We start from the raw sequence: 25,942 nt of genomic DNA on the forward strand, positions 1-25,942 counted from the left end.
TATTAAAATGTGTTGATTTAGTTGAGTTTTATACTGCACAGATAATGTATAAAGCATATAATACATTTCAGTAAAAAGTCTGTAAATTATGTATAAATTAAAAAAGGGTAATATCTACAAAAAATAGATGCATATCTGTCAAAGAGATGTAAAAATAATTAAAAACAAGGTGATCAATTATTATGTAACTCAATAGCATCTAAAGAATATTGCCAAAATACAAAGCAATACAGAAAAAGGAATGCATGCATTTATAGCAGGCTTGTAATGCCCTCCTGCCCATTGAGATTCCAGAGACACCGCTGGAGGTGCCCCTAGGGACATTAGTCAGAATTACCATGCATATACATGTACTTTTCCTCTCACATACACATATGAAACCAAATTCATTCACCATACTATAATGAAATGCTCACACACATACACGTGAAATGCTTTTACAAACACAACTGAAACGCTCTCATAAATACAACTGAAAATATTACGCACACACAACTGAAATGCTCACACACACACACACACACACACACACACAGCTGAAACGCTCACACACACAACTGAAATGCTATCATACATACAACTGAAAATATTACGCTCACACACACAACTGAAATGCTCACACACACTCACAACTGAAACGCTCACACACACACAACTGAAATGCTCTCACACATAGCCTACAACTGAAAATATTACGCTCACACACACAACTGAAACACACACACACACACTCTCAACTGAAATGCTCACACACATACAAATGAAATGCTTTTACAAACACAACTGAAACGCTCTCATGCAACTGAAAATATTACGCTCACACACACAACTGAAATGCTCACACACAGCTGACTTGCTCTTACACACACAACTGAAATGCTCTCACACACACAACTGAAATGCTCTCACACACACACAACTGAAATGCTCACACACACACACAGCTGAAATGCTCTCACACACACAACTGAAATGCTCTATAACCAACCCAGTCTCACGGCAGTTCGTGACATAGTCACGAAATTTAATCTATTGATTCGTGTTCATGGACACGAGTTTCCCCATTTTTTCGTGTCATTCAGCACGACTTTCAATCTAATGTATTTCAATGGGACGTTTTGTCGTGCCTGCGCAACGTTTTTCTTTCGAGAGCACAGTATTGTTTTTTTTTTCTCAATTGTTATTCATTTTGCAAACTTTAAGAGCTACATTACTCAACATTTAATCAATAGATTTTAATCCTCGTTTTTATTGCTTTATATTCGGTAGGCTACTCAACATTAATCTATTTATTCGTGTCCAAAGGGCACAAATATCCTTCTTTTTTTCGTGTCACTCTGCACGACTTTCAATGTATTTTAATGGGACGTATTTTTCGTGCCGTCTTTCTTCCGAGAGCACACTATTGTTTTTTCACAATTGTTATTCATTTTGTAAACTTGAAGGGCTAAATTACTCAACATTTAATCAGGTGATTTTAATCCTCGTTTTTATTGCTTTATATTCGGTAGGTTACTCAACATGAATCTATTGATTCGTTTCTATGGGCACGAATTTTCTTCTTTTTTTCGTGTCACTCAGCACGACTTTCAATCTAATGTATTTCAATGGGGCGTATGCACGTCTTTCTTTCAAGAGCACACTATTGTTTTTTCCTCAAATGTTAGGCTATTCTTTTTGCAAACTTGAAGGGCTACATTACTCAACATTTAATCAGGAGATTTTAATCCTTGTTGTATTGCTTCATATTCGGTTGGCTACTCAACACGAATTGATTCGTGTCCTTCAGCACGAATTTCCTTCTTTTTTTCGTGCCACACAACACAAATTTCAATCTAATGTATTTCTATATAGGGACCTATTTTCAGTGCCTGCACCACGTCTTTCTTTGCAACATGGTCTCACCCATAGGGCGTCTATCTATATGATGTCTATGGTCTCACCCCTATTCGTCACATTGGCTATGCCGTTTGGTCATTTCCCCCTCACGTCCAAAGCCGACGTTGATGGTACCCCCCTATTTGTCACTTGACAACGGAGAGGGCCGTCCGATAGATTTGAGTGCAAATCCCTCATCTTTGAATTTTGAACTTTGATTATTTTTCTAACCCTAACTATTTTTCCTCTCTTTTTTATATAATTTTGGGCTACGTTAAAATTACATAATTACAGGACTGCATATTTTCTATATGCATAAAACATGCCTTAATTTATTGTGGGATATTTTATAATTGTCGATGGTATTTCAATTTGCAATGGCTTAGTGAGCCTACTTTGCTTTTTTTTTTGCGCCAAAAAAATAAAAACCAGAATAGCCTACTTTTATAGAACTTTCATCTCAATACTGATTATGAAATTGTAAGAAATTAATTATATAGCCTACTGCAGAAATGTTTATATTGCTTTATATGTACATATCCTTTGGCAAAGAGATGGATGCATTCTGGGAATCGATATGTGTTTAAATACAATGGCTAAATACTCGTGTTTCCTTCACTTGGACATTTACGCTGATCCCTTTAAAATTTTGAGCACGGATATAAAATATTAAGACTGTACTTTTTAATTATGATCGATATTTTGGCGCAATTTTGTGCAATACGTCACTGTGTGCGAGCATCGCAGAAACCATTGCCCAGCGCGATTCCACCACGGTAAGTTTCTTACAATAGTCTAATAAGCAAAATGAATTCATAAGCATTTACACGTCCAAAATTAATAAAATTACGTGTTTATTAAAAAAAAATTCTAGGCCTGGACATAGGTTCTAGATGTACAGTATATATATACGTGTTTATAAAAAAAACATTTTCTATGCCTAGATATAGGTTCTAGATGTGTGTGTGTATATATATATATATATATATATATATATATATATATATATATATAAAAAATGAGTATTTACATAAAAAAACATGTTGTGAAATATATATATATATATAAATTTAAATATATACATATATATATGTGTGTATCACAACATGTTTCTTTTATGTGGAAATACTCATTTTATTTTGGACGTGTTGCTTATTGAGAATGTATTGGGGGAATAGTAATTGGGGACATCTAGATGATGTAATTTTCTCTTGATCATCGTGGTTCACACACAACGTCACTGTAATGTGTCAGTAATAACAATATTATCACTTGGTCTAACGTTATACTGCACATAACGCTGCCTCCTTTAAATCTGGGATGGCGAACCCTAGACACATGTTATGCGCCATTAAAAAAGTAGCACAGGAAATAGGAACAACGTGAATCTGTATTTATTTATCCTAAGCATTTATAAGAAAATGGGAATCACTCACTATATTAGGGTACACTTTTTAAATCTTATATCAACATAACACTACATAATTAACATTTTCTGTTGTTCTCCCTGCAGATCCTGTCAAACATATCACCTGTCGAACCTATCCGAACCTGATTTTCAAAACCCAAAGGCACTTTTAAGAGCCAACCTCTATCTCTATTATATCTATATCTATTATTTTCTATATCTTACATCCTCTCTGTTCTCTCACTATCTATATTTCTGTCCATCTCTTCAATCTGTATCTATCTCAGTCTTTATCTATTGCTCTTTCTTTCCTCCCTGTCTGTCTTTGTCTACTTGTCTGTCTTACCCATCTTTGTCAGTCTGTCTGTTTGTATCTGACTGTCTGTCTGTTTGTCTGTATCTGACTGTCTGTCTGTATCTGACCGTCTGTCTGTATCTGACTGTCTGTCTGTATCTGACTGTCTGTCTGTATCTGACCGTCTGTCTGTTTGTATCTGACTGTCTGTCTGTATCTGACCGTCTGTCTGTATCTGACTGTCTGTCTGTCTGTATCTGACCGTCTGTCTGTTTGTATCTGACTGTCTGTTTGTCTGTATCTGACTGTCTGTCTGTATCTGACCGTCTGTCTGTATCTGACCGTCTGTCTGTTTGTATCTGACTGTCTGTTTGTCTGTATCTGACTGTCTGTCTGTATCTGACCGTCTGTCTGTTTGTATCTGACTGTCTGTCTGTCTGTCTGTATCTGACCTTCTGTCTGTATCTGACTGCCTGTCTGTATCTGTCTGTCTGTCTGTATCTGACCTTCTGTCTGTATCTGACTGTCTGTCTGTATCTGACCTTCTGTCTGTATCTGACTGTCTGTCTGTATCTGACTGCATTGCAATGGCCACCAAGCATAAACTTGATTCAAAGGATCCACACTACCAAGAGGGGAGACGCATGGCTCTGGAGCCGAAACATGAACACATTCTAGCTGAAGCCAAAGTTAGAGTTTTCGTACACCTCAATCATTATTAATCATTATCATTATTATAACAAACACAACAAATTAAAGTAAAACGTGATGAGGAATATGTAAGAATGATGAGTGCAGAAGATTTAACATGATGCATCCTGCCATGCTCTGTGACATGTGTTAATAAGGGAATATAACAATAATAATAATAATAGTATATGCAGTTCCATCCCTCCGAGTTACAGAGACTTGTAGAATCTATTCCAAGGCTCATTTAAGCTGTTCAACACCTTACTAACACACTATGTTGTGTTTTCCTTTCACAAGTTACCTGCCTTTTGGTTACCCTACTTTTATACACATCAGTCTTACATGAAATATTAACTCCAATACACAGAGAGCAGCTGATCAGAGGAAAAGTGTACGAGACCCTCCACACACCTATAAAAGGGACTCTGTAGGACGTGGTAAGCCGAGGGGGAGGCGAGGAGGGCGACGCCATGCCTCCGCTACAGGTTATATCTGAATAATTTGACATTTATAGGAATTTACTATGACAATGTTGGACCAACTCAAATTAGAACAATGTAATTGTTTATTGAGAGTTTAAAATATTCAAATATCTAAAAAGACATTAAAAAGTAGATAAACCTTTCAGTGACACTATTGTAGAAGACACTACCAAGTACTTAACAAAAATATGTCTGATTTCATAAATTGTTTAGTATATAGTTTGAAAAGAAGAACAAGAATAGAGTGTGATAGCCTAACTTGTTCTTATTCTTCTATGTGCTGTTTTACAGCCACATACCCCACGGTTGAGTGCTCTCCGTCATCCAGTGTGGAGGTTCCATTTACTGCAACCTCAACAAAACTAAATCCTCAAGAGGAATTTGGTAATTCACAGTGATGAATTTATGAATGTACAGTATAAAAAAGTGTTCATTCTGATACTGATCAGTTGACTTTTAATTGTTCCTTATCTATAGTAAATGATCCCTTACAGCTTTATTTTGGATTTTCTTTACAGAAAAAAATATGGAGAGGCTCTCTGATATTTTGGCGTCATGTCCTTCTGCTGCTCAGCCTCAAAGTAGCTCTGCATCATCATGGTCTTTTCGGCAGCAGAAAGCCTCAGAGTGCTGGAAAGAAGCAAGACCATACCAACTAAAATGCCTTATTTCAAAAGAGGCTATTGGTCATCCCCTGTGTTGCCTTTGCAACGAGCCTGCTGTTATTAGGTTGGTTTTCATTAATACCAAACTTCAATTACCCAGGGTAGGTTTGCTGAGTGCCCTGCTTTATAGGCTAAGATACATGTCTTTTGGGATGGGAGAAGACTTAGATACCCAGATGAAAAACACATTAATGAGAAAAGTAAATCTAGGACCTTCTTGCTGTGAGGTGACAGTGCTAAACACTGAGCCACTATGGAATCCTTTACAATTAAATCAAACCTCATGAAAGTGGAATAGCTTAAATAGAGTATACAGTACTTTATATGAGTTATTCACCTGAAATAATGTATTATATTATAATATTGTTTTATTTTCTCCCTAGGTGCAGAGAGTGTCTTCCTGAGGAGTGGTTCTGTGGGGACTGTGAGGTATTGCATCACAAAAAACAGCCACTCCACAACAGGGAATGCGTGATTCGTGGTTTTTTTGAAGCCATTCCTCCAACCACATGCATCATTAAAGGGGAAGGTGGATATTGCACCCATGAGCAAGGTAGATTCTCAAGAAAGCTTTAATGTAATACCACAGTTCAGCTCAATTATTGTATTCTGTTCTTTAAATGACCAGTCTGTAGGATTTAGTGGTATCTATCAGTGAGGTTTGACGATTGCCACCAGCTTCCCTCACCTCTATCTTTCCAAGCTACGGTAGCTGATGAGAAAATGTGAGAGGTACTATCTAAACCCAGTGTTTGTTTGTCCGTTGTGGGCTACTGCAGGAACGTGGAGGTGCAACATAGCGTCCTCCGTGGAAGGGGAACGTATTTAGATACAAAACTGCCCATTCTAAATTAATGCACAATTATTATTTTCAGGCAATCATGAAAAGTGTGTTAGTTATTCCTGCAAATAGATCCCCCCCCCCAAAATGTTAGACACTGAACAATTTGTTTCCCATGTCAGTCTACATTATAATTTTCACATACTTCAATAACTGCAGCTTTGCTTTTCAATTTTTTGGTGCTATAATTTTTTTCTTGTTGAGTTCTGTCAAAAACCTCTGTATCTGTACTTCATGTCTTTCTAGACAGCAGCAAGTTTCGCCATCGCCTTCGAAGGAAGCTGGCAGAAGACAAAAAACTCCTCCTTCAGGAGATAAAGAAATACAATAATCTTGTACTAGAATCAGCAACAACCATTGATGTAGCTGTGGTGGAGCATTCCCTAACTGGAGAGAGTACTGTGTCCAACCAATCACGGCGGGTGTTGTGAGGTTTTGCGCTCGTGCACGGCTGCCTATGACTGCTGCACGCGAAAACCTCACAACACCCACCCCTGTCGGTGATTGGTTGGAACACTAATTATTTTGGTTTTGAGTGGTGGTAAGCGCAATTGTTTTTGTGTGCAGATCTCAGAGCCTCGGCTACCTGCAGAGACGCGTTTTTTTGACGGCCTGCTTATGGGGCGGGCATCTAGCGGATCGTTAGGAAAGATTAGATGAATGTGATTTATGTTTGGGCCTGAAATCGCTGATACTACCTTTTAATATAGTTTGTCTTTAATGTAATCTCGTTTGTATTTTGAGACGTAGACCAGGGAAATGAGGGACTTTGAGGTCTCTTAAGAAGAAGACTGTCAGAGGTGTCAGAAAGGTTCCAAGTGGTCCTCCAACAGTACAAGACTGCCTTAGGTCCTGAGGCCTCTGTCCTTCTACATGTTGAAGAGGAAGATCAAAGTGGCCTCAGTAGTCCAGACACCAGTGAGGATGAAGAGGAAAACGCAATTTAGGTTATTTATTATTATGTTTGTTTGTTTTTTGGAATAACCCCCTGTTAGTGTTATTCTTAATTTATTTGTGTATTTTATTAATGCTTTACACACCTTACTTATTCTAAAACAGCTGAAATTCACCCTCTTATCCTAATTCTTGCTTTTTTATTTTTCTGTATTTCCCCAGATGGAAGCTGCACGAAGGACTATGTTGAAGGAAATGGACTTGCCCTATATCTGTGTATTATTAGTATGATGTGGTTAATCAATCAGCAAAATCTTGTTGGAAATTCAAACTGTCTCTTTAGATTTTTCCAAGCAATTTAGTAAGCACATTGCATAGTTCGTTGAAAATGCACAAAACACTCAGTATAGGTGCACCAATCTTATAAAAAAATGTCAACTTTGCATGTATGACATTACCAGATGTAATTACTAGGCTCAAATGAAATTAGGGTAGTGTATACTCTTTTAAGAGAGACTCCCCTTAATTGTGGTGACCCTGTGACCTTTCCTTTTGCACCAAGGTTAGGCCAAACTTTTGACTTTCATACAACAAATGTTATGAACCGATTTCTGTAATTTGCTGAGCAATGAATCATGTCATGTTGACCTTATGACATTCTCTGTAGCAAAATCATTAGACCAGAATGTAAAATTGAATAGATTGCCATGAAATATTGTAAGCACATGATGACTTTGGTGACCTCATGACAATTCCTCTATCATCACATTTAGGCCTTAATGTAAAAACTCATTCTTGATTGCGTTTCTCAATATTCACTTATTCTGTGGTGCAGCAGTCTGTGTTAGTCTATGACATTTTGTTTTTCCCCAGAGGAGGCTGCCTATGGATCACTACTTGATTGAGTGTATATACCTGTTGTGTAACTTTATATTACTGCAAAGATGCATTATAGTATGTAACAGAAAAATACACTTTTTATTTTATGATTATACTTTATATTGTATATTACAGTTGACCGATGACTTAATTCTTTGTTCTGCTGGAGCTTTTTGCAAGTGAACTTAACCTCACAGTCCAATGTTTTTAAATACAGCCTTATGGCTTTGACAAATATGCATTTGGTGTATTTTCACTGGTATTGTTGAGAAATACAAGAAATAAAGTATTTCCAAAGATGAATATTTTGTTTTTATTTTTTCATACTTTATTGAAAAACAATAATTTATATTTTTATAGTTGATAAAAAACATCACACCTTGGAATCTTGTTTACAAATAAACTGTTTAACAGTTTAAACTCTGTTTAACATCAAACTGCATTATTAATTACTTTAATGCATGTCTTTTTACTTATTTTCAAACAATCAACCTTGTTTGTAATTAAACAAGAGACAAACAGACAAGCAGTCTCAGATGAGATTTGTGCCAGCTCCCTAGTTGGGGTCATCCCCTCTGTAGGGTCTGGACCAATCAGACACACACTAATTATTCATATTCACTATATTTAATGAATATAAAGGTCTATGAAACTCTCCCCCAAAACTAACCTCATAAATGAAGTTACTTTGTCAGCCGGGTGTCCGGTTACAGAACACTTTAAGACTGATAACAGACTTTACGACCTCAAAGGAATGTGGCCACATGCGCCACATGCTTAAGAGAGAGAGACCATCTTTAATTAAATAAACTTTGCGGTGTTACTCTGATCTATGAAGGAACATGCCTCACAGAAACTGTGATGATTTACTGTCTCGTGTACTATTAGGTATAACAACATGGTATGTTTGATTGCGGTGTATGTGGTTGAACAACCACCCAACGGTCAATATAACCTCACCTGTATCATGCTTCCTAGCAAATTAATCCTCATTTAATGACACACACTTTGATGTACATCACCTTCTCTTAGAATGCAATGTGAATTTGTTATGTCTATTTGAGCTTGAATGAACAGTCTAAGCATGCTGGGGACAAAGACCATAAATCAACTAAGAGCCGCTTCCCCTCTCGGACATGTCACCTTACTCATAGGTCCATTCAAACCTTAGGGGTTGGTTCTTTTCTCAAGGTATATCAGAGGCAGGCAACAGTGACCGCCCTCTCTTAGTTTTTTCATCCAGCCGCAACACTGTTCTGGTGAGACTGGGGAGCCCCCTCCCCCTCCACGGGGGCCCCAAGGGCCCAGCAGGCCTCGATTCCAACCAGAGGTGGGCTCAGGCAGGAGAGAGAAGACTCTCTCACAAAGAACCAAGGACAATCTCAGGAGTTTGGGAACAAAGACTCCAACCAACAACGACTCCAATCACCCATCCTTTTGACTTCCTCACTTCCAATCATGCGTTCCTGGAGAAAGAGAACGCTCAACCAACTTCCACTTGACGCTGCCGGAACCATCAACGACTTCAATTTTCAACAACTTCAAGAATTGTTCCCATTACAAATGCAAGTATTCAATTCAATGAAATGTGAAAATGAAATTCTGATGGTTCTTCTCATAGACCCTCTTCCGGTTTCCAATTTCATCCTATCACTAACCTATTTATGTATTCATGTGTGTATGTTGTTTAGTTTATTTATATTCATATAAATATCTATATTTAGTTAATAAAACTTGTACATAATATGTATTTGGTTCTGTTTTGTTTGCAATACAAGTCACTTTACGATCACGGTTTTTGCTACTGGCTCAAAGTACTGTACAGGCGAAGAAATAATTATTCTTCGGTGGCCATGGAAGATACCCTTTATTAGAATAAATTAATAATCAAAATAGTTCGTTGGAAGAACTGATTAATTGATTGTAATATTAATTCAGCCACATCAAGTTAATCCAATTAACTGACCCAAATATTTATAATTAATAATAACAAGATATTATTGATTATTAATATTTCCAAAAAGCTGAGTTCCTTACACCTGTTCCCGCAGCTCTAAGTTACCATGGCCCTATGTTCCCACATATCTGAGAATTTTCTTTTACTGAAAATTAGGTTCTATGTTCCCACAACCATATGTTCCTATCCCACAGCCCTATGTTCCCACAGTCCTATGTTCTCTCTATATTTTTCTAATTTCAAAGATTTTTCTCAAAATGAAACTAAGTCAAGTAATTTTCTTACCACATTTAACCCTCCCCTGTCCCCCAAGCACTTACTGTAAGCAAGAAGCGCCAAGTCACCAAAAGGTCGGGAGAAATCTGTCAGGAACTCTGTGATCCCACATTTCTAGGACATTTTCAAAATTGAGTATTGTGTTCATACATTTCCCTATAATTTCAACAGCTAGTCTATACTACAGCTAGTCTACACTACAGCTATTCTACACTGCTACAGCTAGTTAGGGTTAGGTTTAGGGTTAGGGCAGGGGTAGGCAAGTTCGGTCCTAGAGAGCCGCTGTCCTGCAGAATTTAGTTCCAACCCTAATCAAACACACCTGAACAAGCTAATCAATGTCTTCAGGATTACTAAGGCTATAGGCAGGAGAGGTTTTTTTCAGTGTTGGAGCCAAACTCTGCAGGACAGCGGCTCTCTAGGACCGAACTTGCCTACCCCTGGGTTAGGGTAACCCTAACCCTCTGTAGGAACAAAGAGCTGTGGGAACTTAGGGCTCAGGGAACATAGGGCTGTGGTAACACAGGGCTGTGGGAACATAGGCACGCTCCCCCCTGTCGAGACGTGCCATTGAACTTGTTACTAAGCGTACAAATCAGCGTCCATACTTGAAGTTCTTCCAGTTTCCAGAGTAGGGTTAGTTTTAGGGTTATAAAATTGTAGCTTTACTATATATATCAACAATCTCCTACAGTTGAAACATACATTATACAATTATTTAAATGATCAAGATGAAAAAAAATCGCGAGGCTATCAGGTCATTGAGTATATTTGACTGTTATTGTAGTGGTAGAACAATCAGGGCCGTCTCCAATGTACACTATTTACAGTTTTTTTTCCAACTGCTTGCACACATTTTCAAAACTGTCACCTTTTTTCAAAACTTTCCCAAAACTGCACACACAAAATTGTGTGTAGTGTTTTGAAAAAAGTGTTTTATGCAATTGAAAACTGAGTCAAAGGCTGAAATAGTTTATTGTTTTTGGAGATGTGGTGTGCAGTTTTGCACTTTGAGTGAGAGGTTTCAAAAATCGTGTGACATAAAAAAGATTTTGTGTAAGCAGTTGGGAAAAAACTGTATAAACTATGGCAAGCCGTTTTAACTTTTATTCATTTCCAGGATATGAATTCTTGATATCAACAATTCAATTGTTGATATCAACAATTGCATTTTTGATATCAACAATTACATTTTTGATATCAACAATTGAATTATTGATATCTGCAATTGTATTTTCACTAGTGAAATGTCACCATAGGCTGCCATTCAAAATTAATTGTTGATATCAACAATTGATTTCTTACTAGTAGAAATATAATTTTTGATATCAATAAATACATTGTTACTAGTAAGAATGTGAATTCCTGATATCAATAATTAAATTGTCACTAGTTGAAATGTCTATTCTTGATATCAACAATTTAATTGCTACTAGTAAAAACTTTCATTTTTGATATCTGAAAATGTATTTCTGATATCAATATTATTTCAGATATCTAAAATGGCTTTCTTACTAGTAACAATCACATTCATGATATCAGAAATTAACATAGTCACTATAGTGAAAATGGAATTATTGATATCAAAAATGAACATTGTTACTAGTAGCAATTCAATTGTTGATATCAAGAATAGACATTTCAACTAGTGACAATTGAATTCTTGATATCAAAAATAAAGGTTTTTACTAGTAAGAATTGTATTTCTGATATGTAAAAGTGGAATCGCAACTAGTAAGAAATCAATTATTGATATCAACAATTGATTTTGAATGGCAGCCTATGGTGACATTTCACTAGTGAAAATACAATAACAGATATCAAGAATTATAGTTTTTACTAGTTGAAATACAATTCTTGATATCTAGAATGAGCATTTTAACTAGTAAAAATGTAATTGTTGATATCAAGAATTAGCATTGTTACTAGTGGAAATGTAATTTCTGATATCAAAAACTTGCCATTGTTGCTAGTATAAATCTAATTCCTGATATCAATAACTATAATTTTAACTATTTAAAATTGAATTTTTGATATCAAGAATTCATATCCTGGAAATGAATAAAAGTTAAACCGGCTTGCCATAATAAACTACAATTCCCACGAGAGACGCGCCATTGAACTTACAAAGTGTACAAATCAGTAATAACCAGGAATAATGTTATAAAAATTTGTCTTTACTATTCTATATTATGAAGCATACATTATACAGCCGAAACATACATTATGCTACATTTATATATGATTAGGATGAAAAAAAAAATCGCCAAGACTGTTTTTAGGTGGTAGGCTACAGTAGACATGAATTCAAGATTGTCGACGGGAGTTATGCTACCCTTCAAAGAGCGACTTATGTTTATTTATTTAATTATGGCCTGCAAATGTTTGTTTTACCAACTGATGAATGTAATAAACTGCCACTTATAAATATGTCAGCATTAGATGCAATAAGTATACAAACAATATAATAATATTAAAGAATTCAAAAATGTGTGAAATAGGCTACTCTCCAGATCAAGACCTTCTTAATAAATCAATATTTGGAATTATATATGCTAACCTAAATTTTAAATAAAAAAGAATTCACTTGTAGAGTTAAACAAATTTCACATATAAATATGCTCAATGTAGTCTGTTTAATTTGTCTCAACCACTTCATCCTCATATTGTTTTGAATTAAATTTATGTATGGAAAAGTAAAAACAAAAATTATCATCTTTTGCAAGTGTTATTGAAGTGTATTTGTGTTCTTTCACAAAAATATAAGTGAAAATATGCCAAATGCTTATTTATTGCTTAATTACTCACTAGAGGCTTAAAGAATGATCAAATAAATTTATTGACAAGGTGCATAACAAATTGAAACTATATAGTCTTTGGCAATTGGACCACATCAAGACATCCTTCTTTTAAGAGAAATGCATGATATGAAAGGAGCCGACACTGGTGGTGGTGAAGGGGTGAGTAGCAATGCTGAGATCTAGATGAATGTGGAGCTCTTCTCCTGATGACCACAGTGGAGGGACCTACTGTATGACACGATTGGCTCAAGAGGGTTGAGATGAAAATACATTTGGTTTAAGACATAAAACACCCAGTCAGCTGATGAGTTTGGAGTAGAAGAGAGTGAGAGAGACAATGTAAAAGATATGATATAATGTGCGAGTATAAAGGACAGTCTTATTGGTTGAACTTCATATTTTAGCTTCATGTCAAACAAGCCATAAGGCTGTATTTCTTAACAGTGGACTGTGAGGTTAAGTGAACTTGAAAAGCACAGAAAACAAAACATGAAATCAAATTACATGTCAACTGTAATAAAATAACAGTGCAATTTATAATCATGAGATATGAAACATGCTTTTGAATAACATCTGAAAAAGAAAATTCATTTGGATTAAGTACATTTCTAGTACATTCCCTTTTGAGATTAAACTCCAGGTCATATTCTTGGAGATGTTCCCCTTTTCAGTACTACAGAAAGATGAGATATGACTTCAAATGCAGCACAGAAACAATTTAATAAATAGCCTGAAACCAAAATGGAGTTCTACATATACACTTTATTTATTTTCATTATTTTGGAGTGAATCCTTTGGCTGCCAGGACTGGGCCCACTGCTCACCACTAAAAACAGAAGGGATTTTTTTTCTGTTACTGGTTGGGGTTTCCAATAAACTTAAAACATTACCGAACATATCTTTTATAAGTATAAGTTTCATTTTCCGTCTATGAAAGACCACCTCCTTCATGCATGCATTAATGGTGGTGGTCCTTCATAGATGGAAAATTAAACTGCTATACTAACGCATTCTCATCCTTTGGCGTCATATGTGACGCCATATGACAAAACGGCGAAATACTACGCACATGGCACCCTTTATCGTCAATATAACACGCACTGTGATGGGTAGGTTTAGGTGTGGGGTAGGGTCTGCGTCTCATATTCACGCTAAAGGATGCCAGTCAACTTTATGACGCCTTGGGTTCGCGTGTTATATTCACGCTAAAGGGTGCCATGTGCGTAGTATTTCGCCGTTTTGTCATATGGCATCAAATATGCCGCCAAAGGATGAGAACGGGCTCGTTATACGTATAAAAGACATGTTCGGTAATGATGTGTGCTTTACACTTGTTTAAAAGGCTTGTTTAATCTAAAACAGAACAGATTAATACAAAAATTGTAGCAAAAAACAAAAACAAATTTTAAGTAAATAAATAATGTATGCATTAATTCATAAAGCAGAAGAACAGAATAATACATACCATACTGGACAGGGCTCCCAGTCAACCAGCATTTCTGCTTTGCCCTAATGTAAGAAAAGACAAAAAAAATAAACTCCATTCTTAGCATAAGGCTATTATGTCCGATTATAGGCATTGAGTTTCATTGATTTTCAGAAGACACTCCTTCTTAAACTGTAATTCAAAAAGACTGAACACATAAAAAGTATCTACCTAACAATTATGGTATGTATAATATGTATTTGCCAAAACACACAGAAGTTTCTAAATCCTATATTACACTCTGCATACTGCCTACACTCTGCAGTTCCTTTATGACTGTCTAACCTTTCTCACTCTTTCTCTTACTACACTCCTGATGGGGAAAGCCTCTAGGCGAGTGTGGTAGGAGCAATCTGTGAACATCAAAAACACATTTCAAATATTTCGTAGATAGTTAGAAACAAAATAAACACAACTATGAAGACTTAAGTAGTGACCACCAGACTTGCAAGGAAGACAAGTGATGTTTATCACTAATCAAAACATGTATCATGGAACCAAATTACTCTCGGTTCCAATGTGGTATGCTTGCTTGAATAACCATACTACTGCTAAGCCACAGCTCGCAACTAAGAACACACCACTGCTGCTACTTCTACTACTCAATGCATTTTGGTCAAATTTGACTAATTAAACCTGTTGGATTTTATAGCTTGTCAATTGCAATAATCTCAATAATCCTAATCATTCTATATCTTTTATGAATAATCATGGTTACATGTGCTATGCTGGACTAGCTGGACTGGTCACGACATTTACATACAGTATTGTTGCCCTGTTGTTGATTTGACTGCATGTATTGTAAATATTGTATTTATTTGTAAGTCACTTTGGATAAAAGCGTTTTCTAAATAATTCATTAAATAAATAAAATTGTGACTACCGGAAATTGTCTGTTGTAGTAGTTAAAAAAATAAGCAATTGAACTAAAGCGAATTAACAGGGGTTAAGTTGCAATGTTTAGCAAAGTATGAATCATTGCATTTACATGCACTTACTCTTTTGTGGCCTTTTCCTTTCAGGCATATGCCTTGGTCCCCCTGTGGGATATAAGATTATATCTTATATTTACCCCCCCCCCACATTTACAATAATTAGACAAAATGCACTTTGTAATGTCTTTTCAACATAAATATGTGTCCCTGGTGTGTCTAGACACCCCTGAACTATGAGAAAAGACCATCCTCTCAGTTAATGTGTGTGCAAACACGTTGTTTAATTTAGCTCCAGATTTTACATCACATGCAGGCTCATTGGAAAATAGTAATCATAGTAGGCTTATAGAATACACCATCTAAAATGACCTGTTTCAGACAGGGTCTGCATAAAGGACCAGTTCAACTTCAAATAAGGACTTTTTTAGGATCATGCAAAGCTACTCTAGTGGAGTATCAGAATAAAAATATACAGTGGTATGAAAAAGTTTGGGCACCCCTGTAAATTTTCATGATTTTCTTGCACAAAAATTCTTAGCAAGAATTTCAATAATTCTTGCACACTTTCCATAAATCATATAAACTTTATTTCACTTCTCAAATATCACTGTGTTTGTCTCCTATATTATATATTTAATTGAAATTTCTTATCCAGACAACCAATGATTTATAAAAGAAAATCATGAAAATTTACAGGGGTGCCCAAACTTTTTCATACCACTGTAGAACAGGAAATTAGCATAATAGGTCCCCTTTAAATTCTATTTAAGTAATTAATTTATTTATTAGAGAATCTGCTTGACTAATGAGTTTCATTGAGTTTCATAGTTACCAAGCTATGGTAACAGTTATCAGAACCACCAACAATACCCTAATAATAATAATAATAATAATAATAATTCATTACATTTATATAGCACTTTTCTGGGTACTCAAAGCGCTTTACATGGAAGGGGGGATCTCCTCAACCACCAACAATGTGCAGCATCCACTTGGATGATGCGACGGGACAGGAGCCATATAGAGTGCCGAAGTTATGACGTCATTTTGTAGGACAACTCGGAAGCTAGCGGCGCATGGGTTCCCTCGATCGAAATAAAATCACAAAAAATAAGATGCGAGTTCAACAAAGAGTTGTGACCCCTACATGTTTTGACTATCAAGATAATCTTTACAAGTTAATCCAAAATGTATACATTTTGAAGCCTAAATAAAGCCGTCAGATATTTTAAAGACACAATAAAGTTTAAAAAAACACAAGCAGGTTATAACTGGTGTGTTTTATGTCATAGATCAAAACGTGAAAATATTTAGAGGCTTTGTTAACCACAGACCTTATTTCAGGCGATTTAGCAAAAACCCATTAAAAAAACCATAGACTTTAGGGCGAGGGAACCGGAAGTGCTAAAATGCTAACTCACTTCCGCGTTTTGGCCTACAAAGTGACATCATAACTTCGGCACTCTATTGCGCCAGAACGCCCACCACACACCAGCTTACTGGTGAAGAGGAGACAGTGATGAAGCCAATCAGTATATGGGGATGATTAGGAGGCCATGATGGACAGAGGCCACAGGGCAAATTTGGCCAGGATGCCGGGGTTACACCCCACCGCACCCTACTTTTTCGAAGGACACCCTGGGATTTTTAATGACCACAGAGAGTCAGGACCTCAGTTTAACGTTTCATCCGAAGGATGGACAAACATTTACATACCTGACTTTTTTATTTTTTCGATTTGCGACTGTGCCCCTGGCTGACCCTGTGAAGACAGCTGTGGGTTTGGAGAAAGAAAATTACTCATATACCAAATAAATCTTTAACTTATTATTTAAAATACTTGAAGATCACAACATCGCACAAGTGTGGCAGTACATGTATTAATAGGTGTAAAGTACATGCATTCTTATTGCGATTAAATTAAGGATGCTCCATTAACTCCACGTGTTTCATTTTCTCGTTTATGTCCATCCTGTTTGTGATAATCCTAATTTGTTTCAACAAGCACTGATCATGCGCTGACTTGTTCAGGGAATGCAAGGGGTGGGAGAATGGTTAAGTTAAGTGTTCATGGGACACTGATATTCCCAATTATTTTGAATATTCAATTTATCCTAATATCTTTAATAATAAAATTTGGCCTAGTAATTTCAGCATTTGATTAGTAGTACTTATTTTACTTTTAGATGTATAATAGACTCACACAATTTTTTTCCAACAGCCCTAGTACAGAATCAGATAGACCTATCATCTATCTAATTATATTATATCAGATCAACTTTTCTAGCAGATTATCCATTGAAAATGAGAACCCACTACTAGGTGATGATACACAGGGCAACTTTTTGAGCAATGTTGCTGGGCAATCTTGCCGAGGGATTGTTGTTTGGGCACTTTCACATTGAAAATGGGCAACACATTTCTATCTGGATAATTTAGATGGGTTGTGGGCCCTGTGTTTCATCTGGTTGCCCGTTGACGGCAACATTGCCCAGCAACATTGCTCAAAAAGTTGCCCTGTGTATCATCACCTAGTGAGTTTTACTTTATCAAGCAGCAAAAAAGTTATAGCATGGTGTGCTTGAGTTCATTTCGTTGAAAAGAGCCCTAACCTGCATCAAGCTCTATGGGGGGAAAAAACTGGAAGTCAAGTAAAGTTAAGGTAACCCATGGGTCAAACACTTTTGGCCTTTACAAATATAAACTGTAACTCTTTAAATTTGTTCTAATTACCTTGCCCCTCCGTGGATTCCGCCTGCTCCACTTGCCCCTCCGTGGATTCCGCCTGCTCCACTTGCCCCTCCGTGGATTCCGCCTGCTCCACTTGCCCCTCCGTGGATTCCGCCTGCTCCACTTGCCCCTCCGCGGATTCCGCCTGCTCCACTTGCCCCTCCGTGGATTCCGCCTGCTCCACTTGCCCCTCCGCGGATTCCGCCTGCTCCACTTGCCCCTCCGTGGATTCCGCCTGCTCCACTTGCCCCTCCGCGGATTCCGTCTGCTCCACTTGCCCCTCCGCGGATTCCGCCTGCTCCACTTGCCCCTCCGTGGATTCCGTCTGCTCCACTTGCCCCTCCGTGGATTCCGCCTGCTCCACTTGCCCCTCCGTGGATTCCGCCTCGCAGGGTGTGAGCTGCAGAGTAATCAGCTGATCCTCATTGCCACTGGAATCCTGGGTCCATCCTGTGCAAGTTAAACAAGTGTTGTGTTTTGCTTATTTAAAACATAGAGGTTAACCATAAATGATCTGTACCTGTTTTAACTGTTAGGTAAATATGTTTGAATAATATATCCCAAATTTTCCCCAACCAGATTTGAAGGCACTTTTGATTGCAGGAGAACTATTGAGAGTCTACTGGATGTATTAGATATCTGTAATATATTTGATTGATTTTCTATGACAATAACCAATACAATATATCTTTAAACCCAGAGTGCTCATAATATCTATTGAAAAAATGATAAGTATAATGTTTGTTTACAGTCTGGGTCAAACTATTCAGTTAAGACTAGACTGTGTGCGCTAAAAAACTTCGGGCTTTATACCTCAAAGTTAGTAGCAGTGTAAGCTTGTGGTGTATCCAGCAAAATTTTGATGGTTTTCTTTTTCTTTGTATTATTTCTGTTAATGATCTACATTTTAGCACTGTCCTCGATTTTTTTCAATGAGTATATATAGATTCATTATCATTTGATTCATTGACCCAGTGACCAAAACGGGTCTTTGCAAATGTAATGTGTTCAATTAGTATGTCACTACAAAAATTGCTGTGGTCAGTGTGCTTTAAACATTAAAAATATGGTTGTATGTGGGCTGAAAACAGAAATGACATACGGCTCCTACAAAAACATACCAAACATAATTCTAAAGTTGACAGTATATGCTTGAATGCACTTAACTCTGGGTGCCAAATCCCATTGTAGACCAGTGTGCTGCATGCTATTAATACAAACAGGGCTCAATACACTAAGAATCTACATGTCTACATCTGCAGTTGCAGGAAACTACTGTTTTGAAACAGTTTACTTCAATTCCCATAATCAATTGCCAGGTGTGAATTTTTATGTTTTTCTACCCATTTGCGTCTACATTAAATGTGTTGGTAGAGACGTCACATAGAGTAGCCTATACAAGCATTCAGCAGCAGAAAAAAAGAATGACTGAATTTAAGTTGTAGGGGTGAGCCATTCCTTTAAGATTTAAACATTAATAAAATATTTTGCGTACTCTACACAAGTTGTGAACTGTGACTTTAAGATACAGTGCATGTATGCATCTCACCTTCACAAAGGTATTCATAAAATGAACCTATCTTCTGTAGGTAGTCCTGGGCAAAGGTGGAGAGTGTGCAGCGAGGCGTTAATATTTCGCACTTCATTTCTTTTTTTTTGTTCACCTTTTCTAGTAGCAGAACTGGTTTGTAGCCAATGGCATGGAGTTTCTCAAGCTGCAATGACAAAATTGTGTGTTTGCTGTTTAAAGTAATAGAAAAACAACATAAAAAATAACTAAGAATATTAATTTAAAAATATATAACATTATTAATGACAGCATCCAGGTTACTGCCATTCAGGATTTTTAACCTAATGGTGAGTTTAGCTTTATGTGCAAACAGGAAAGGCTCATACATTAGAAGCAAAAAACAACTCTATATAGAAAAACAGTAAAAAGATGAATCTGACACCATGAGGGTACCCTTTATATAACGTTATATAAATATTTATTTTTGCAACATTAGTAACTCGGGTTTTGCACCTACATTGATAAGATTATGTAACCATTGTGCAACTGGACAATGACAATCTAAAGATTTATTGAAAATAAAGGCAGAACCTTAGTGATCACGTGACGAAATGGGTGAATGCTGCACATATTTACAGTTGACGCATTCACATTTTAAAGTGCTTTGAGTAGTACAGTATGAATGCAGTTCATGTGTTATTTCTCATCCACTCGATAAGAAAGTTTGATTATTAAATTGCACCTGTAATTCTGTCATAATCCATGCCTGTATATGTTATGAATTCAAGAATTCCTGAGTTTCAATTATATTTGCTGTTTGTTCAAATTTTGCTCTGGTAGATCATTTAGGTATGTGATGTATTACGGTGAAGATGTGATAACTTTATGGTTGTATTACCACCACTAAAATAAAAAATACAAATCACAATTACGTGTACCTTCAAAGTTGATAGTTAAATTATACTTTTAAATTTATTCTGATGACACAGGGAGGACAAAGTATCATTGGAAAAAAAAGATTCAACTTTGTCTATATTGGCCAAAAAAAAAAAAAATTCTTTCTGACCTTGCGCTGGCAATGCTCACTTAATAACAAATGGTACCACTGTATGTACTTCCTAGATCTGGACAGTTTACTGTCATGTATGAAATTGTACGTACCATTATATTGGCTTCATCCTTGATGGATGCAGTGTTGTGGTTTTTCTTACGACCAACCACCCATTCCTCTCGCTTCTCATCAAACCTCTGAAGCTTTTTCTTGAGGCGCTGCTTCAGAGGCTGCTCCTTTTTACAATGTGAGCAGATCTTTTGAGCGCAAAATAAAATCCCCTGACAAAAGGGGCAGATATTTTTTGTAGACCCCCCGGCATTATAACACACAGTCAGATACAGACAGACAGACAGTCAGATACAGACAGACAGACAGTCAGATACAGACAGACAGACTGACAAAGATGGGTAAGACAGACAAGTAGACAAAGACAGACAGGGAGGAAAGAAAGAGCAATAGATAAAGACTGAGATAGATACAGATTGAAGAGATGGACAGAAATATAGATAGTGAGAGAACAGAGAGGATGTAAGATATAGAAAATAATAGATATAGATATAATAGAGATAGAGGTTGGCTCTTAAAAGTGCCTTTGGGTTTTGAAAATCAGGTTCGGATAGGTTCGACAGGTGATATGTTTGACAGGATCTGCAGGGAGAACAACAGAAAATGTTAATTATGTAGTGTTATGTTGATATAAGATTTAAAAAGTGTACCCTAATATAGTGAGTGATTCCCATTTTCTTATAAATGCTTAGGATAAATAAATACAGATTCACGTTGTTCCTATTTCCTGTGCTACTTTTTTAATGGCGCATAACATGTGTCTAGGGTTCGCCATCCCAGATTTAAAGGAGGCAGCGTTATGTGCAGTATAACGTTAGACCAAGTGATAATATTGTTATTACTGACACATTACAGTGACGTTGTGTGTGAACCACGATGATCAAGAGAAAATTACATCATCTAGATGTCCCCAATTACTATTCCCCCAATACATTCTCAATAAGCAACACGTCCAAAATAAAATGAGTATTTCCACATAAAAGAAACATGTTGTGATGCACACATATATATATGTATATATTTAAATTTATATATATATATATATCACAACATGTTTTTTTATGTAAATACTCATTTTATATATATATATATATATATATATATATATATATATACACATCTAGAACCTATGTCCAGGCCTAGAATCTTTTTTTTTATAAACACGTAATATTATTAATTTTGGACGTGTAAATGCTTATGAATTCATTTTGCTTATTAGACTATTGTAAGCAACTTACCGTGGTGGAATCGCGCTGGGCAATGGTTTCTGCGATGGTCGCACACAGTGACGTATTGCACAAAATTGCGCCAAAATATCGATCATAATTAAAAAGTACAGTCTTAATATTTTATATCCGTGCTCAAAATTTTAAAGGGATCAGCGTAAATGTCCAAGTGAAGGAAACACGAGTATTTAGCCATTGTATTTAAACACATATCGATTCCCAGAATGCATCCATCTCTTTGCCAAAGGTACATATAAAGCAATATAAACATTTCTGCAGTAGGCTATATAATTAATTTCTTACAATTTCATAATCAGTATTGAGATGAAAGTTCTATAAAAGTAGGCTATTCTGTTTTTTTATTTTTTTGGCGCAAAAAAAAAAGCAAAGTAGGCTCACTCTAAGCCATTGCAAATTGAAATACCATCGACAATTATAAAATATCCCACAATAAATTAAGGCATGTTTTAATATAGAAAATATGCAGTCCTGTAATTATGTAATTTTAATGTAGCCCAAAATTATATAAAAAAGAGAGGAAAAATAGTTAGGGTTACAAAAATAATCAAAGTTCAAAATTCAACGATGAGGGATTTGCACTCAAATCTATCGGACGGCCCTCTCCGTTGTCAAGTGACGAATAGGGGGGTACCATCAACGTCGGCTTTGGACGTGAGAGGGAAATGACCAAACGGCATAGCCAATGTGACGAATAGGGGTGAGACCATGTTGCAAAGAAAGACGTGGTGCAGGCACGGAAAATAGGTCCCTTTGAAATACATTAGATTGAAATTCGTGTTGTGTGGCACGAAAAAAAGAAGGAAATTCGTGCTGAAGGACACGAATCAATTCGTGCTGAGTAGCCAACCGAATATGAAGCAATACAACAAGGATTAAAATCTCCTGATTAAATGTTGAGTAATGTAGCCCTTCAAGTTTGCAAAAAGAATAGCCTAACATTTGAGGAAAAAACAATAGTGTGCTCTTGAAAGAAAGACGTGCATACGCCCCATTGAAATACATTAGATTGAAAGTCGTGCTGAGTGACACGAAAAAAAGAAGAAAATTCGTGCCCATAGAAACGAATCAATAGATTCATGTTGAGTAACCTACCGAATATAAAGCAATAAAAACGAGGATTAAAATCACCTGATTAAATGTTGAGTAATTTAGCCCTTCAAGTTTGCAAAATGAATAACAATTGAGAAATAAAACAATACTGTGCTCTCGGAAGAAAAACGTTGCGCAGGCACGAAAAATACGTCCCATTGAAATACATTAGATTGAAAGTCGTGCTGAATGACACGAAAAAATGGGGAAACTCGTGTCCATGAACACGAATCAATAGATTAATTTTCGTGACTATGTCACGAACTGCCGTGAGACTGGGTTGCTATAATATAACACACACAACTGAAATGCTCACGCACACACACAACTGAAATGCTCACACACACACACACACACACACACACACACACACACACACACACACACACACACACACACACACACACACACACACACACACACACACACAACTGAAATGCTCACACACATACAAGTGAAATGCTTTTACAAACACAAGCTTGGCAACACCAATAAAATTGAAGAAAGAAGAAGAAAAAGCGCGGGTGCACAAAACAGTTATTTCGCAGTCACCACCTGCTCACCAGCAAAGAAGCCTAACCGAAGTAGCGAACTAAACAATTGTTGTGGCCCAAGGGCGTAGGTTTGGTTTTGAGATTGGTGGGGACATTCCCAGAAGCTGGGGAATCAGGAAATTAATAGGATAATATTAAGGTTTTTAGTCTATATTGACCTTAACAATACGTTAATGAATTCTGTAATGTTAGGACAAATATTAAAGACAAGAAGGGAGTTTAACAGAGACTGAACTTTCCTCCATTCATAGTGCAGTGCAATGGTGCAATGCGGTCTTGTTCCTTGCTTTTTGAAGAAGCCAAACACATGTCTGTATCTGTCATTAAAGGGATAGTTAAGGGAATAGTTCACCAACATGAAAATTCGGTCTCTCCCACAAGTTGTTTTAAACCCTTATAAATTTCCTTCTTCTACTGAACAATAAGGAAGATATTTTGAAGAATGTTGGTAACTAGACAGTTGATGGACCCCATTGACAACCATAGTAAGAAAAAAAAATACTATGGAAGTCAATGGGGTCCATGAACTGTCTAGTTACCAACATTGTTCAAAATAACTTCTTTTGTGGTCAGCAGAAGAAAGAAACTGGTCTGAAACAACTTAATGCTGACATAATTTTTACTTTTTAAGGAAACTATCCCGTTAACAGAAATTAACTTTTAGCATATTTGTTTTCACATCCTTACTGTCCAGTTTGTCCTGTTGGACATAACACACAACAACTTGTGCCATTGTTCTGAACCATCTTTTCAGTCTCCTAAGAGCAATGAAACTTATTTCAGCTTCAGCTGAGACTGGGATGACAAGGGTTTCAACTTGATCAAACAGACTTCTCATTTCAACAGACCAAACAATTTTGTGTTTTTATGTTTAATGTGGACTTTCCATAGTCGTAATGATTTATACTGTACAAATATTCTATCCCCCTACACTAACCCTAGCACAGTTAACTTTCTGCATTTTCAACAAACAAAAAACTTAGTATGATTTATAAGATTTTTTCAACAAAAAAAAAAAACTTAGTATGATTTATAAGATGTTTTCAAAAAAAAAAACTTAGTATGATTTATAAGCTGTTTTCAAAAACAAAACAAAATCCCCACAAGGATTTCGGAAATTGCCATCTTTGTGAGGACATTCTGTCTTTGTCCCTACAACAATGGCAATATACGAAAATCCTGTCCTTCTGGGTATTTTCTTTCTTTTCTTCCTTTTTTTGGAAAACTGATCATTATTATGATATTTAAGTGATGTTTACTCCGTGATGTTTTCAGTGCTCTTTGCGCGCGTGCGCACACAAACACACACACTAACACTAACGACATGTTTGCCACTTATCCTGCGTTTGTCACACATTATATTGTAAAAACGGAGCTGTCCCCGAATCATTTGACGCGATTTGCCCAGTATGTTTGTGCACAGAACTGTAGATTACTCCCTAGTTTACCGCATCGAGGAGGTTTCCTTCGAGGTGCATTGCCGCTTCGCACAATCAAATGTAGCTACAGCCTCTCACAAGTTAGAAAGAAAACACAAAGCCAATCAGTTTAGCAATGTGTGTTTAGGAGGCGGGACTCAGATCTATTAACCGTTTGTGTTCCAGGATTTGCGCATTTTTCTCAGAACGCTCTTATAAGAGATTTTTATCTAATTAGATTTTTCCTGGTTAAATAAAATAAGAACTACGCAAAACACACTGGCAACAGTGGTTATATATAAAAATATTAGCATTTTTGATCGAAATTATTGCTAGGGATAAAATCAGTGTCACTGGATATTGGTAGGACGTCCCTAGCGTCCCTACTAAATTCTACGCCCCTGTTGTGGCCAATGTTCCCTCTAAGCTGCGCGCGTGCGCGGCCGCGCACTTCTGAAGCCGCGGCCGCGCAGAAAAGATTAAAATGCCACGCAGAGGACTGACGCGATATGTGTGGGGAAATCCATTTGATTGTAGTTTGAGTGAGAAATAATTTCAGTGCTCTGGTCAACCGCTATAGAGTGAAAACTGGCGAATGCAGTTTACAGGTTTCATAGAAAGAGAATGATGTGAGCACATGCGTGATTGGCGGTGAGTCTTGCCTGCGGACCAACTAGCTCAATACGAGAGGCAACGAGAAACGCTGACATGTGGAATAAAATCACATCATAATGTTTTAAAGAAGAGTGGTTTGATTAAAGTGGTAGAAATAACTGTTGATGGACAC

At 36.6% G+C, this 25,942-nt stretch overlaps 2 protein-coding genes and 1 gene segment (V, D, J or C); all 3 read right to left on the minus strand.

Moving 5' to 3' along the window:
* The window catches only part of LOC143722427 (uncharacterized), a 218,227-nt gene that overhangs the window by 77,612 nt on the left and 114,673 nt on the right, over nt 1-25,942 (minus strand). The window lies entirely within an intron of this gene.
* The window catches only part of LOC143721976 (immunoglobulin gamma-1 heavy chain-like), a 108,237-nt gene that overhangs the window by 7,464 nt on the left and 74,831 nt on the right, over nt 1-25,942 (minus strand).
* On the minus strand, nt 13,809-19,900 carry LOC143721980 (uncharacterized). Of its 3 annotated transcripts, none has more exons than XR_013196806.1 (6): nt 19,767-19,897; nt 18,221-18,667; nt 17,204-17,261; nt 15,551-15,592; nt 14,532-14,575; nt 13,809-13,892 (listed from the first exon to the last, which is right to left on the minus strand). XR_013196806.1 is itself a non-coding variant. In XM_077212993.1 (6 exons), exons 1-5 carry the CDS (start codon nt 19,861-19,863, stop codon nt 14,553-14,555), a joined length of 693 nt encoding a protein of 230 aa, XP_077069108.1. In that variant the 5' UTR covers nt 19,864-19,899; the 3' UTR covers nt 13,809-13,892; nt 14,532-14,552. The 3 variants fall into 3 exon arrangements, 2 of the variants coding, with proteins under 2 accessions (XP_077069108.1, XP_077069107.1); XM_077212993.1 differs by lacking the exon at nt 15,551-15,592 and adding an exon at nt 14,838-14,905 and having other exon boundaries at nt 19,767-19,899; XM_077212992.1 differs by lacking the exon at nt 15,551-15,592 and having other exon boundaries at nt 19,767-19,900.

This window comes from Siphateles boraxobius, unplaced genomic scaffold (assembly GCF_051911475.1).
Source record: "Siphateles boraxobius isolate OS27281-9 unplaced genomic scaffold, OSU_SipBor_1 66, whole genome shotgun sequence".
Taxonomy (NCBI): Eukaryota; Metazoa; Chordata; class Actinopteri; order Cypriniformes; family Leuciscidae; genus Siphateles; species Siphateles boraxobius.